This window comes from Coptis chinensis, chromosome 2 (genome assembly GCF_015680905.1).
Source record: "Coptis chinensis isolate HL-2020 chromosome 2, ASM1568090v1, whole genome shotgun sequence".
NCBI lineage: Eukaryota > Viridiplantae > Streptophyta > Magnoliopsida > Ranunculales > Ranunculaceae > Coptis > Coptis chinensis.
In genome coordinates, this window is record NC_141457.1 from 113,447,970 (window position 1) to 113,463,364 (window position 15,395).

At 35.8% G+C, this 15,395-nt stretch overlaps 3 protein-coding genes across 3 annotated transcripts; 1 reads left to right on the forward strand and 2 right to left on the reverse strand.

The window, feature by feature from the left end:
- Positions 1-96: 96 nt before the first annotated feature.
- Positions 97-2,924, forward strand: FRO1 (NADH-ubiquinone oxidoreductase-like protein). The gene is made up of 5 exons (XM_086592417.1): positions 97-363; positions 447-535; positions 622-751; positions 1,617-1,646; positions 2,656-2,924. The coding sequence occupies exons 1-5, from the start codon at positions 178-180 to the stop codon at positions 2,713-2,715; spliced, it is 495 nt and encodes a 164-aa protein (XP_086448543.1). The 5' UTR covers positions 97-177; the 3' UTR covers positions 2,716-2,924.
- On the reverse strand, positions 2,754-4,236 carry LOC147520907 (uncharacterized). The gene has a single exon (XM_086592413.1). It carries the CDS (start codon positions 4,111-4,113, stop codon positions 2,998-3,000), a length of 1,116 nt encoding a protein of 371 aa, XP_086448539.1. The 5' UTR covers positions 4,114-4,236; the 3' UTR covers positions 2,754-2,997.
- Positions 4,237-5,223: 987 nt separating this feature from the next.
- LOC147520908 (putative amino-acid acetyltransferase NAGS2, chloroplastic) lies at positions 5,224-10,319 on the reverse strand. The gene is made up of 10 exons (XM_086592412.1): positions 9,736-10,319; positions 9,552-9,639; positions 9,279-9,478; positions 8,985-9,136; positions 8,277-8,700; positions 7,730-7,827; positions 6,827-6,938; positions 6,546-6,705; positions 6,086-6,158; positions 5,224-5,593 (listed from the first exon to the last, which is right to left on the reverse strand). The coding sequence occupies exons 1-10, from the start codon at positions 10,168-10,170 to the stop codon at positions 5,446-5,448; spliced, it is 1,890 nt and encodes a 629-aa protein (XP_086448538.1). The 5' UTR covers positions 10,171-10,319; the 3' UTR covers positions 5,224-5,445.
- Between the last annotated feature and the right edge of the window lie 5,076 nt (positions 10,320-15,395).

Sequence of the window (15,395 nt, forward strand, 5' to 3'; positions counted from 1 at the left end):
TTTTTTTTTGGAGAGCCAAATTTGGGCTGATTAGCAAGCTAAAAGGCCCGTGTGTCAATTTTAGCAGCCCAATTCAGCACAGCATCTCTTCATAGGACTTACTATTATATAAGTTGGACTTACCATTAACGTAAGCTATCGGGCCTGGAGGCTAAAACAACTTTTCTGAATTCGAGGATGGCTCATTCTCTATCTCTGCAACGGAGCTTGAAACCAGCTTCATCAGCTACTCTTCTTCTTCTTCGCACGGTTTTGCTTTCTCCGTCTTCCAAATCATTCTCAGCCGACGCTTTAGTCCCCGAGTATAGCCGCGGAGAGATCGGTTGCGTTTCTGGAATCCCTGACGAACATCTTCGTAGAAAGGTATCCCAAGATCCCCTTTCATCCACCAATTTATATTTCGATGCTCACTCAAGTTTGGTTTACATATTATATATATCTATCAGGTTGTCATTTTCTCGCCAGCCCGAACTGCGTCACAACAAGGTTCTGGAAAACTTGGCAAGTGGAAAATCAATTTTATGTCAACCCAGAAGTATGTTCTATTGTTTTCCTTTATCTAGAATTAGTCAATTTTATGGAGATTTATTGTTGTAATTCTAGCTGATTTTATCTCTGTAGATGGGAAAACCCATTGATGGGCTGGACATCCACAGGGGACCCATATGCCCATGTTGGTGATTCAGCACTTGGTTTTGACAGTGAAGAATCTGCCAAGGCATTTGCTGACAATCATGGATGGGACTATGTGGTACGTTATGCTCTATCACTCTTTTTTTCTTTCGTGTTGTACATTTCTGTGAGCGTAGAATATACTAGATTACTGCTAAGCAGTGGGGGCGTGAACCGAGGGTGGAGAAGAGAGAGGGAGAGATGGGTTTGTGGGTGGGGAGAGAGAGAGAGAGATAGGTGAGGACAGACAGACAGAAAGAAACCAACCAACTTTGTTTTTGTCTGCATACTCTCCTTCTGCCCAGATCATTCGCTCCGCTCACTTGATTAGAAAATGTCTTCCAAGAGACCAATTTAAGGGATTAGCTATTACTACCATGCAATTTACTACTTCATTACTACCATGACGATCGACCATTCCGAATCTTAAATTTAAAACAATTTACAATGACAAAAGATGCGTAATTCAAGACAGTTCCCACACGATTGTTGTGTCAAAAACATATCTTGGGAAAATGATAATTGCACTGGCAAGTAGGTCTAGTGGCTTCCAGGTCAAGACTTGGAGATTGGGTTTGTATCCCACTTTTACCGGGGAAAAGGGAATAGAAGGGATTAGGAAATAAAGTTCTAACTATAAAAACTAGAAGAAGAAGCAAAGTAGGTCAAGAACCTAAAGTATGAAGTGAGAAAGAAAACGGAGTAAACAAATCAAATTGAACATGTATGCCCATACCAAGAAGAGTATCAAAAGAAAGAAGAGTAATTGATCCCACCTTGCTGCAAAATGCTCAAATGGCCACTCTCTGAACACAGGTAGGACCGATGAATCCCGTGTCAGCTGAAGTTTTCTGTCACGGTTTGGATGTTTTGTGGTCAATCGTTTGTTACTCTGTTAAATTCTTGGTATACATTTTTTATGCCGCTGCATCATTGTCTTGCAGGTTAAGAAGCGCCATACTCCTCTTCTAAAGGTCTGAATTACTCTCTCAAGTTCATCAGTTCAGCTTTACTCTATGCATAAGATTATCACTTCTACCAGCTTTTGTTATGATGCCTAGCTGCACTTTGCAAAATACTTTGTATTAAGTATTTAGATAGTCTACACTGACTACACACGTAAATTTAAGTCATTACCGAATTGTGTTTTTTACAAGTAGAATCACCTTTTTTATTTGTCGAGGTTCTTCCTGAGTTCCTGGTACATGGATTCGTATTCAGCCTTTAGTTGCTTTCCATTGCTACAAGCAATAGAAAAGATTGTGTTTCCTGATGAAGTTTATCATCGGGCTACCTCTGTCGGAATAAATACATTGTATTAATTAATGCATAAGGGTAACCGTGGAGACCTGATTCATTCCATTCTCTGGGCTGGGTGTAGGAAAGATTTTTCTTACCATAAATATCTTCTAGTGATTGGTATGTTGCCAACCTCCCCAGAAACTTAGGCAATTTTGCTACTGAGTAGTGAGTACCGAGTATTTCACCTTCATTTCATTTTATTGATTTCTGTTGTTTTCAGCAGCATCTATTTATCTGTCCTATCAGTTGTCAGAGGTCAGCATCAATCTGGCCCTATTCATTAAGGTTTTGGGCGGAACCTCATCTTTGGGATCACCAATTCTCTTTTCAGTTACCTTCTTACTCTTATCAACCAATCTTTTAACAATCCAAACCCATATTACTGGTTTGGGTTAAAGAAATTTCTCTCTTTACTCACTGTATCTTTCTAGCCATTTCTCCTTCCCATCATGTTCGAATCGAAGATAGGCCGTTGATCTTTCTAATATCGATTTTTTTTTAAATGTTTAATTGATTTTTCAGTCACCGTATTAATAAACAGTATTTCTTTCCAGTCTTAAGACATATTGCCGCATTAGGTGGAGACCTTTCTTTCTTAAAACTTGTTGCTTTCTATGTTCATATTTAGATGGTTTCATTAGCACGTTCTGATTTCAGGACTTGTTTTTTAATGTTTCACAGGTTAGAGCGTATGCAGACAATTTCAAGTGGAAGGGTCCTCCCAAGACTGAGGAAAATTGATTTTGTTTTCCTAATTTTCTCTGTTGGTTCTCTATAGAGGATTTTCTATAGGTGATGCAGAAGGTTTGGTTTACTTGTAACATCTTTTTATTTTGATTTTGTATCTCCCTTCCCAGCAAAGGATAAGAATGTTTGTTCATTTTCAAATTACCATCTAACAAATGGAACACTTCTGTTTTAATAAAGTGGAAATAGTGGTTGTAATATTATGCTAGTTCTCCTAATATATAGTTTGTAACAAACAACAATAGCACTATACCATATATTCACAGAAAAATACATTTAAGCTTTGAAATTGGTGGAACACTCTCTGGTGTGAAACCTCCAAGTGAAAACGTAGTCCTTTGACTCGCAGGAGAGTTTCACCACATCACATTGAGCATTGATGGAGTTTTTCACTTCATTGCTTCCCCATTCTATCCTCACCCTGCATGCAAACCCATCCGATGGCATGTGGAATTTGGACAAGTCTAACATAACCTTCCCACCAATTCTCTTGCATGCACTTCCGCTGCCCTTTGACTGTGCATCACATGTTGCCATTGAATCGAGCCACAAACACTCTGGTTGCCCTACCATCTCCATATATGCCGAATTTGCCAGCCGAATTCTGTTGCTAGAGTCTGAAACCACAGCTGGTAAATAATCCAGCTCGATCTCCGCCTCAACTTCCTCTGGTTTCTTTGATACACACTTAAAGGGTTCTTTCAAGCTAGGGCCTTCTTGTATGTATTCCACACTGATGCTTGATCCTACTGGTCTTACTGCCTGAGGTGTTATAACATTACCATTACCAGAATTTGAAGAGGCTGAATCCGTTGCTTGTAGATTTTGTAAAAGATCCATTTCTTTTGGAGTCTCCACCTTCAGTTTCAAGTCGCAAATATCGTGAAACTGGGAATAGATGTTCACCCCATGCAGTTCAGGTACTGATCTGGCTACTTCTGGAACTGATGGAGAGGGGTAGGGTAGAAAAGGAAGTGTGATTAAATTCACAGATTTCTCCAAGCAGCTACCAAGTCCAGAATTTGGAAGTGGAAACTGAGGGAACCCATGACCAAAACCCTGCAAAGAAAGACTAAGTTGGGTGTTTTTGGCAAGAGAAGCCACACCACAAGGAGAAGAGAATGCAGCAGGGTGGTGGCTGGTCTTTGTTCTCTTTGCAGGCAAATATCCAGATTTACCTCTCTTTCTCCTAGAAGGCCTGGCTAGTAGATAAGAGTTGTTTCTAGAGAAAGGGGACTGCTGGTTATTTTCAGGCGTAGTTGGGCCTTCTACTAAAGGTTTTGGAGCAATGGGTCTATACCTTGACAAGATCTGATCAGTTTTTGAGGAGAAGGAGCAAGTATCTACAGAGTTCATGATCATTGTTCTTGAAAAAGGCCCACCACGGGGCATGAAAGGGTGAGTGAAAGAGATAGAGAGAAGGGTAAAAGAATAGTAAAGTGATATGTTCAATATTGAACAAGAGAAGTGAAGAGAGAGAGGGTTGTGCTTGGAGTTTAAAAAGACTGATCAGCTGTGGATTCTACCCAATGAGAAGCAGCCAAGATAAAATAATCGAGGGTGCTAGCTATATATGGCGACACGTTGGGATTTCCTGGTGGGTACGTGTTTGAAGAGCTTTTGATGGGTAGACACGTTGAGGTTTGAAAGATCGATGGAAGAGGATCAGGGTGGTTTTTTGAAGGGCTAAGCCCAAGGGGAGTGAATCACATTTAGAGGGATTGACAATTGGAGGTTCATGCTACCAATGAGAGTGCTGCCAGTTGCCAACAAAGAAGGAAGAGTAGGATTTGTTTACACGTGGGCGTCGGTGGCTCCATGCATGGCTACACTTCACAACAGCATAGAAATGGTGGATGAGTTCAACTTTGTCCTCTCTTTTTTATTTGCAACTCTCACTCTTTCGTGCCCATTTACCAAACTTAAACCTTTACGTTACTTTATCTCGTGTGACCAATCAAGTACAAGTAAATGGAATAGCTCATTTTTCTTATGTTTTCTGCTGCTGTTTGGTGTCAACTGTCTAGTGTCAAATTCCGAGGGTGGTCTCATACTCTCATACTCTCATGTCTCATGGACAAATGGAATACATTATTTGCTTGCTAAATGTGCAAAACTGCAAACTAAATGAACGTATGTATACACGGGATTATGATGGATTTGTGGATGAAGAACTTTACGGCTTTTCTAATGCAACATGATGAAAACTCAGCCACAAAGATCTTGACAAATATCGTTGATATTTCTCTCTTTGCTGGCATTTACATTTTTTCTAGGAACGGTGAGAGCAAGTACCAGCCCTGCAGCCCACCACACTGCTCCTAGCATATTGTTATCAACCAACCAGTTCGCTGTGAATATAGGAAAAGCTCATGATTTCTCTCTTTTTTTTTTGGTAGATCATGATTTCTCATAATTCCATTAAGCGGACATTCCATCGGAATTGTTATTCCTCTATTTTTTGAACAAAGGTTGACACTGCTAGCTGCGCGAGTCCTCCAGTAGTAAAAGGAAACAGTTAAATCTAAAAATTAGCTCCACTTTCAGTTATTAACAAATCGAGACAACAGAAATAAAAAGGTTAAAAAACCTTGCCAAATACTTTACACTTTAGCTAGCTATCGCATTTTTTCTTCACTAGCTAATGCTTTACAGTTTAGATATATGCTAATAGAGCATATCGTGTATCGAAGGAGGGTGGTATCACCCTGAGAGTTTCGAGCATCAAGTCACACTACTAACAGTGATACCACTTCGGTCTGGTGGCAGCACCTTCATATAATATTTCGAACGGCGGGAGAGATTAATCCTTTTCCTCCTTGTTTCTGGAATGGATTCAATAGAACACTCTGAGAACCCACGCCTGACAAACCTAAATGTGAATAAAACAAGAATCGACCATTGTAAGTAACAACATGATGAACTACAATCAAATCTACTGTGCCTAAAGTACTGTTCTTTGGGAAAGATGTTATCCCTGATAGTGATCACGAGCAAACCCACTCAGATTGCAATAAGTTACTAGATTACCACGATGAAGTAATGTTGTTCTTTCTGACATTGTACTGTGAATTTGTGAGTGTTGTAATGGATCAAAAGTATCTTCGAAAATACTTTTATGCTTTTAAAATTCAAGCTTTAACACCAAACATAGCACTCTCTGTGGTGGCTTGGTCCATTAGATATTGACTTGTTGAGTGTTACTTCCCTTTTTCGCTTACTTGTCATACATTTTTACCTTATGACACAATTTTGTTTTTTCTGTATTACCATAAAAAGAAAACAGAGGAACGGGCACATGACACAAAGCAGTCAATATTAGCATTTCATTGTCGTTAGAAATTGTGGTATACTAAGTACATACCAATCTGCAGTCCGAGTTGTAAGGAGAAAAAGCTTTTCCAATCCAATTGATGTGGCCTTCTTCTCGATGTAATCTGGAGTACATTTACAATCACCGAGAAGAGAATAAAGAACATAGATGAAATGTCAAATGGAGAAAATGGGAAAATATCAATTAAAAAGAAAAAGAAAGAAAAAAGAAGACCATAGATGAAATGTCAAATGGAGAAAATGGGAAAATATCAATTAAAAAGAAAAAGAAAGAAAAAAGAAGACTGCAGTATTACTCAATTTCAATGAGTCACTGAGCATGTTTGACAAAAGATTAAATATAACCTCTTTCCTCATCATGAAATGGATCACATGTCTCTTAACAAAATTGCATTGAGCATAATATGGACCAAAGTACAATGATTTAACATTATATTATAGTGCCAACGGGTAGGAAAAAGAAACAAAAAATAGTCATATCGGATACATACCAAGCAATTTATCTCCTTGTCCATGACCACGGCATTCAGGAGAGACAGCAATTGCAGCTACCTCTCCACATTTTTCTTCAGGAAAAGGGAATAGGGCTGCACATGCAATAATTGAACCATCTCTCTCTACGACAGTGAATGACTCCAATGCCTCTCGCAACTGAGCAAACATATATCAGAATAGAAAAATTCCCAGACCAATTGGGAAAGGTAAATATGTCCAATATCAAGCTTGGCAAAACTGGTTACAACCAGAAACCATGGAAGGCTGACAGCAGTACCTCTTTGTTTGTCCTTCGGACCAAGGTACCAGATTCTTCTAAAGGTTGTATAAGGTCTTTTATCCCAGGAAGATCTGTATCCCTAGCTATTCGTGTTCCTTCATAAACATCACTGAGAATAGTGGAATAAACTGTTAAGAGAGCATATATTTGAATTCATCTTTGACGTTCAAAGAACAAAGAGCAGGCTATAATATAGCACTATCATGTATCTATTAAAAATTATATGTTTAATGAGATCAAATGTTTGGTTTGGCTTTAAGAATCCCCAAATGGTTCGCCTCAAGGTATCAAATTTGATGACATGGTTTGATTTTGATAATCCATACAACTGCAATCAGTTATGCCGCTTGTTGGAACAGTGTAAGAGTCACTCTCACATGCTTGCAATTTTCTGGCCATATTCAATTAGTTTCATCGTCGCTCAACATTAATATATTCTATTTTGGTGAATTATGACTCATCATATCTCAAAAACCGTTTTGTCATTTCTACCATTAAGACAAATGTAGGAACTTTTGTTTCCAATCAAAATGGAGAGGGACCACAACGTCTTTGGTAAATGTGGAACTAGACAAGCTTTCAAGAAACTGGACGATGGACTAAGGAAAACATGCTCCTATTATTTTGGTCTGCCCCACCCCACACCACCCTCCCCCCTCAAAAAAAAAAAAAAAAAAACTATATGGATTTCCTCTTTACTCTCATCACAATCTGCAAAAAATGAAATTTTATTCTTTCCTACTATCTTGTTATTATCTCCCATGACGTGACTTTTCTCTTATCAAATTATTTACGTCACATATTACCATGTAGATTTTCCATTATTTCTTTCATACACAAATATAAGCAGATTCATACATATGAGAAAAATACACATGAAACCCACATAAGAAAGCTTACCTAGCCACCATAGTTCCCACTCCATCTCTTTTAAACAATTCCAATAACAAACCTCCACCAATAGTGGCATCTAATAAATGGACTCTTTGAACTCCGCCCTAAAAAATGAGAGAGGAAGAAGAATTAGAGAGAAAGATATGCATGATGCCCGCAGGACAATACAAATCTCAGTGAGTAGGGAATATGTCACTCAGTAAGTAATGATTGCTAAGTAAATTCTAGTTAACAAAAATACTTTTTAAAGTTTTTTAATAAAAGTTAGCTATTATATAATATTTTTAGAGACATAACAAAGAAGAAATGATCATTTTGAGATCACAACAGTAAGAAGAAAATTAAAAGAGGATGTATGAAACATTATGTGATTTGTGAGCATATGGATACACAACCAGACATACACAACTGTCAAACTATCAGTTTTGAAAGGCACCTTGAACGCATAAACAAAATTAAAACGGAAAATACAAAGATTGGAGTTCAATAAAAATAATGAGAAAACATACGTAAGTAGTTGAGTGCTTTAACCGTAAATCCGTATATCACTTACTCTGCAAACAAAAGCTGCAGCAGCCAACTCTGAAAGATAGCCATTTAATCTACTCAGACGTTCTTCACCTCCAATAGCAAATCCCTGTTCACCAGACCATAATCCATTCCCATTATCAAAGCCAAGGCCGTTCTGAAATGTTCCACTGTAATTATTACTAAAATCTTTCCCCAGATCAGCAGAATGGCTCGTTCCATTGGAAACACGATAATCAATGCAAGTGGAATCTTCTTCACCAACGGCCTCGACGTAATTTGCAGCTATTTCACTTTGCTTAGCTCGTTCTCTAATCAATAAGTCTGCATCCTTGAGAGTCATGAAACGTATAAGACGTCCAGATTCATCAAGAATTGGACCATCTACTATGCAAATTAGCTTCTCGGCTCCAATAGCTAAGGCACAAGCAGTTGCAACCTCGTATGTGCTGCAATGTTTAGAAGTAGTCAAATTTGTGAAAATATTTTTATTTTCATAGAAAAAAGAAATCCGGTATGTGTAATAATATCTCTAAAAAGTAAAAATCATTCGACTCAAGATGCAATTCATGCATACACTCAAGTATGGAAAATCCATGTTTCAAGTTTGAGTGAGATTGCCTTGTCAAACACAAATGTGCCCCACGTGCCCGTGTTTTGTGTTCTTTGTCGAGTGGATAACCAGAACAAACAACTTATTAAGAGAGACACAGTACATAGCTATATACCATACTTGCAATTTAAATCCTCTCCAGTACTTGAATATCCAACGTTACTCAAGATGACAATGCAATCCTTGTCAAGCCTTTCGCATATACGGAAAACATCTATTTTCTTTACTTCACCCGTCGATCCATAATCAACACCGTCGACAACTCCTCTTCTCTGGATAAAAGATAAAACAAGAGAGAAAACAACTTCCTATTAATAAAAAGAGGAATATCTATATACACATTGCTAAACAGTTCAAAAAGCTAGTAACAGTTTTTGTGCAGGAAATAAAAGAAAACCAAAAACCGGTGCTAACCTTTGCGGCAAGAAAATTACCACTTGCCACACTGACACCAAAATCATGCCAACTACCATGACGACGAATGCTACATATAGAGGGTCCAGGAGACAACTTTGCTTCTATTGCAAGTCGGATCCTCCCAGCTGCTTCCATCGCAGCATCTAGTGAAGGAGGGTCCGTAATTCGGTATCTACCAAAATAATTGGGCTTAAACCCTGCAATAAGATATTATAAGGTAAAATATGCATGTGTTGTAGTAACTCAATTTGAACAGCACAAGCTTCTCACCTCTCTCATTCAACAACTTGTCAATAAGAACATGAGTTGCAGGAACAAGAATAAATCTTATACCCAGACCGTGAAGGAGAGAAATATCCTGCAAATATCGCCCATTGAGACGTTTAATCAAATACTAGTAAAAATGAACCTATATACAGCAATGCAAAACATAGTTTCTACAAAAAAAACTTACCTTTAGAAGAACATCTAAATGAGAACTAGCAACAATTTCACCCGAAATAACAACAACGAAGGTGCTACCTCGATGAGCAAGAAAATAAGGCCAGGCCTCACGAAACCACCGAACAAATTGCTGATCTTCTTCTTTCATTAACTTGGCATCTTCACCACTACTGTCAGTTTCCATTTCACTACTAGTCAAGTTGTTGCAATTGAGATGAAAGCTCTTTTTCGTATTGTTTTCAGTACTTGTTAAAATGTTTATATCTCGAGATTTCATTCTAATTGAACCGTGAAAGAATCTCAAGATTGATTTTTTGTGTAAAGATGATGAAATATCGGCGGGGCTTTGAAGGGAAAATGGCTTTGAAATCGAAGTAGACGCCATTAAGGAATGCATGTAGAAAGAAAGGAGGAGGGAGATTGAAGGTCCACTGTTTTTAAGCATGCATCAAAAAATCTGACCAATGACAAGGTGTCACTCCGTTATTTGGCTAGTTGATTTTCAAAGTCTACCGGCGGAGACAATTTGGACTGAGTGAGGAGGACTCGTGCCGTTGGCGGCTTTTCAGCACAAATGTCTCTTTATTTATAAGCTTCTGAGCTATGAGATATGAATATTGATCCCTTATTCAAATTTTTTATAGTGTGAAAATTCTACACTACGTAAAAAGAAAACGAACCTACTTCGACTTTTTTTTGTCAATTAATGTAGAAATTTGATAAAACTTTTGTTAGAATACTCAATGAAACTATGATTATATTGAAACTATTTGAATAGCAAAATATTCCTGATCATATAAAAAATGATATGATAAACACCATTTTAGCAGCAAAACAGTACTTGTAGAGACATTCTCACTCCTATAATATATAACTATATTTTGAGGTTAGTTCAATGCATTTGCATCCACTTTCTAATTTTTCATTAATTATTCTTTTAGGTTAATTCAATACAGTTTTATCCAATTTTTGACTTCCCGTTTTATTTTGATACATTTGCAACCAATTCCCTATTTTCGGTTTATTTTTTCATTGATGTTAGTTCCAAGCAGTTGCACCTAGTTTCTGATTTTCCGTTATTTATTATTTGAGGTTAGTTTAATGTATTTGCATTCAGTTTTCGATTTCCTGTTAATTATTCTTTAAGGTTAAAAATCTATGCAGTTGCATCCAATTTTTAATTTTACGCTTAATTATTCTTTAAAGTTATTTCGATGTATTTGCATCCATTTCCAATTTTCCATTAATTATTCTCTGAGGTTAGTTATATCCAATTTTCGATTTCATGTTAATTATATATTATTTGGGATTAGTTTCTTGCATTTGCATCCAATTTCTGATTCCCTATTAATAATTCTTTGAGGTTAGTTCAATGTTGTTGTATCCAGTTTTCGATTTCTTATTAATTATATTATGAAGTTAGTTCGATATGATGCAGTTGCATCCAATTATTAATTTCGTTAATTATTCTTTAAGGCTAGTTCTATGCATTTGCATGTAGTTTATGATTTTCCGTTATTTATTATTTGAGGTACGGTTAGTTCAATAGTTTCCGAGTTCTTGTTTATAATCTATGAGGCTAGCTCAACACAGTTGCATCCAATATAATTGTTTATTTCCCGTTAAGTATTATATGAGGTTAGTTCTATGCATTTGCATTATGTTTCTAATTTTTCGTTAATTATTCTTTGAGGTTAGTTCAATAAATGCATTTGCATCCAGTTTATGATTTCACTTTAATTATTCTTTGAGGCTAGTTATATGTATTTGCATTATGTTTTCGATTATCCGTTAATTATTCTGAGGTTAGTTCAATATATTTGCATCTAATTTATAATTTTCCGTTAATTATTCTTTGAGGTTAGCTACATGTAGTTGCATCCAGTTTCCGAGTTTTTTTTTTAGGTCTAGTTCCCAATTTCTCCTTAATTATTGTTTGAGGTTACTTTCACGTATTTGCATCCAATTTCCAATTTTCCGCTAATTATTATTTGAGGTTAGTTCAATATCGTTGCATCCAGTTTCCGATATATCGTTAATTATGCTATGAGATTAGTTCGATATAGTTGCATCCAATTGTTTATTTCGCGTTAATTATTCTTTGAGACTAGTTTTACGCATTTGCATCCATTTTTCGATTTCCCGTTAATTATTATTTGAGGTTAGTTCAATGCAATTTCATCCATTTTTCGATTTTCCGTTCTTATTCATTGAGGTTAGTTCAATACATTTACTTCTAGATTCGATTGTTTCGTTTTGTGATTTCCCGTTAATTATTCATTGTGGTAAACTTAATTCATTTGCATCAAAATTTTTGATTTCCCGTTAATTTCTCTTGTAGGTTAATTAGTTTCACAGAGTTGCATCCGTTTTCGATTTCATGTTAATTAATCGATCTCTGGTGTTAGTATCATGTAATTGTATCTAGATTTTGATTATCAGTTAATTATTCTTTGAGGTTAATTAGCTCAATTTAGTTGCATTTCGTTTATGATTTTTCGTTAATTATTATTTGAGGTTAGTTCAACGCATTTGCTCACAGTTTCTGATTTTTCCCCTTAATTAATTTATGACGTTAGTTAAATGCAGTTGAATCCAATTTTCGATATTATGTTAATTATTTTGAGGTTAGTTGGTTGCAGTTGTATCCAGTTTCTGACTTTTCGTTAACTCTTTTTTAGGTTAGTTCAATGCATTTGCATAGAGTTTCCGATTTTCTGTTAATTATTTTTTTAGGCCAGTTCAATGCATTTGCATCTTGTTGCCGATTTTCCGCAATTTATTATTCTCTGATGTTAGTTCAATGCAGTTGCATCATATTTATGATTTTCCATTAATTATTCTTTGAGGTTAGTTCAATACATTTGTATCCAATTGTCGATTTCGCGTTAATTATTATTTAAGGTTAGTTTGTTTTGATGTATTTGCATCGAGTTTTCGATATCTCGTTAATTTTTCATTGAGGTTAGTTCAATGCACTTGCATCCAATTTCTGATTTATTGTTAATTATTATTTGTGGTTTGGTAAATGCATTTGCATCCAGGCCAGTTTTCGTTTGTGCGTTAATAATTGTTTGAGATTAGTTCAACATTCATATCGAGTTTCCGATTTCCCTTTAATTATCTAAGATTGTGTGTAATACCAACTTCTATTGATTCTAGCTTATGTAGTGTCCTTGCTTTGCAAACATAACATTAAAAATAAAATGCAAACAACTTCTATTGATTTTCCGGTATCGTCTCATGATTCATTTGTATTTTGATGGTGGTTTATGCCCTATTTGCAAAAAGAGTAGACTAGATGCTTTTGGGGACCATGCAGCACATTGTAGACATTTTTCAGGTTTCAAATACTGACATAATCATGTCATAAATATTTTATGTGATGTATTTTGGAGGGCTTAGGGGTACAAGTGAAGAAGGAGTCCCTTGTAAATTTTCTCACTGATCCGAATGAGGGAAGATCTACACTTCGCCTCTGCAGATGTATTGATATATATTTGGTCTGAGGGGAGACATGCATGTGTTGATGTAATTGGCGCCTCTCCATTGGTAGGGCATGGGAATAAAGTTTTGAGGTGGGAGAAACAGTTGAGAGAGCAGCGACAAGAAAGATGGAGAAACATAAGGAAGCTTGCACGACTAACCAACGCATTGTTTCATTCCGTTTAGTTTCAACACTTCGGTTTTTTTGAACAACAGTCTGTTGAGCTTTTCAAGAGACTTCAAAAAGTTATGGACAGTAACGTTATGACAGCTGGTTCTAACGAGTTTGTTTTTAGAAGAATAAGATTTGCTATTCATAAAGGACTTAGCGGCGCAGCTTGTTGCACACTTGTCATAATTATTTGTAAAATTTCTCATCAGTATCAATAAAATTTTTACTTAAAAAAACATAAAAATAAAAATTAAATATGATTCGCTATATGGTATATATCAGCAAAGAGACAAAATTATCTTTGTTACGATAAAAACATAAATCCAAATTATAAGGTTTTTCGTTAGGTTTTTTGTGATTTATAATATTTAATTGCATTGAAAATGGGAACACATTAGTCTTTAGGCTTTTAGAGATATCTCAAATACTATTTAGGCGGCTTAGGCTTTTAGAGAGATGAGAGATCTCAAGTGCTACACCGTGGGATTTAAGAAAGTATTGTATTTCCATTAACGTGCCTTGACCATACCGTGGTAGCAACATTGAATAGTTGGTAAAAATTACATCTCGTGAACAGTTGAAGAATCAAGTTATTGAGCAAATATATTTTATAGAATATGCAAGTATAATTTTATTTTCTTAATTACATTTGAGTATTTAGAATGGAGGAAAAGAAAAAATGTGAGAAAAAGCATGTGATAGTGTTTTTCCAATATTTGTCTCCTTTTTTTTTCGGTAATAATGTTTAGTTTTTTTAGGAGCATACATACCTATTTTCCCGCAATTAGGCAAAATGTTTTACAAAAGTTTGAGTCTCTATGAAAGCTCCAAGAAATAGAGCCAAGAGGGTATAACTATAATATCTAAGGATCTCCTTTTTTTCGGTAATGATGTTTGGTTTTTTTGGGAGTATACGTAAAGTGCCAATTTTCTATCATATTTTATCGTAATTAGGCGAAGTGTTTTACAAAAGTTGGAGTCTCTATGAAGACTCTAAAAAATAGAGCCAAGAGGGTATAGCTATAATTAGAGTTTAGAAAAAATTGGAGACTCTGTGAAGCCTTGAAAAATAAAGCCAATAGGGTATAGCTATAATATATATATCTTTTTATTTGGTAATAATGTTTGGTTTTTTTGGGAGTATACGTAAACTTTCAATTTTCTCTCCCATTTTTCCATAATTAGGCAAAGTGTTTTATAAAAGTTGGAGTCTTTATGAAGGCTAAAAAAATAGAGTAAATATGGTATAGCTATAATATATACAAGGTTTTAGACCCGGCCATATGGTCGGAATCATTTCAAAATTCATATCCCCTAAATTTTTGTGAGGAATTCAATGAATGATAATTATTAGCATAAGTTTTTAGAGTTAATTTAGCAATGTTTTTTTATTGGAGTAAGTATAAAATTTTCTTGTCAGATGTTATTGACTTATTAGAGTTGTGATGTATTAGGAAACTTCTTAAGATTAAGAGTTCATGTTGTATTAGAAAACTTCTTATGATTAATTAAGAGTGTCCACGTGGCATACCTATGTCTCAAGAATGCGCCACCTAGAAAAGAGACTGTCCACATAAGATGTACTCTGCTTTAATATAGAGAGAGGTGATATCTTTATTTTAAGTAATAATGTTTGGTTTTTTTGGGAGTATACGTAAACTTCTAATGTTCTCTCATATTTTATAGTAATCAAACAAAGTGTTTTACAAAAGTTGGAGTATTTATAAATGCTCCAAAAAATAAAAAATAAAGCCAAGAGAGTATATTATATATCTATTTTTTTTTTTGTAATAATGTTTGGTTTTTTTGGGAGTATACGTAAACGTAATTAGGCAAAGTGTATTACAAAAAGGGCCGCGGTATTAGCACCCCCATAAATGGGACTAGCACCCCTTTGACCAATTCAACGGTATTAGCACTCATCCATTAAATACAAAAAACACTAACGGCAAGCACCTGCCGCCGGATTGCACAATCCACGGCATCGGGTTGCCACGAGATCTCATATCCCA

Bases quoted from the DNA above. Each gene is read 5' to 3' on its own strand.
- FRO1 (XM_086592417.1), top strand. From the start codon at position 178: ATGGCTCATTCTCTATCTCTGCAACGGAGCTTGAAACCAGCTTCATCA. The intron at 364-446 runs GTATCCCAAGAT...TATATCTATCAG, and splicing joins ACGAACATCTTCGTAGAAAG to GTTGTCATTTTCTCGCCAGC. The intron at 752-1,616 runs GTACGTTATGCT...ATTGTCTTGCAG, and splicing joins ATCATGGATGGGACTATGTG to GTTAAGAAGCGCCATACTCC.
- LOC147520907 (XM_086592413.1), bottom strand. From the start codon at position 4,113: ATGCCCCGTGGTGGGCCTTTTTCAAGAACAATGATCATGAACTCTGTA.
- LOC147520908 (XM_086592412.1), bottom strand. From the start codon at position 10,170: ATGCTTAAAAACAGTGGACCTTCAATCTCCCTCCTCCTTTCTTTCTAC. The intron at 6,939-7,729 runs GTAAGCTTTCTT...CACTATTCTCAG, and splicing joins GTGGGAACTATGGTGGCTAG to TGATGTTTATGAAGGAACAC. The intron at 6,706-6,826 runs GTACTGCTGTCA...ATGTTTGCTCAG, and splicing joins TCCGAAGGACAAACAAAGAG to TTGCGAGAGGCATTGGAGTC.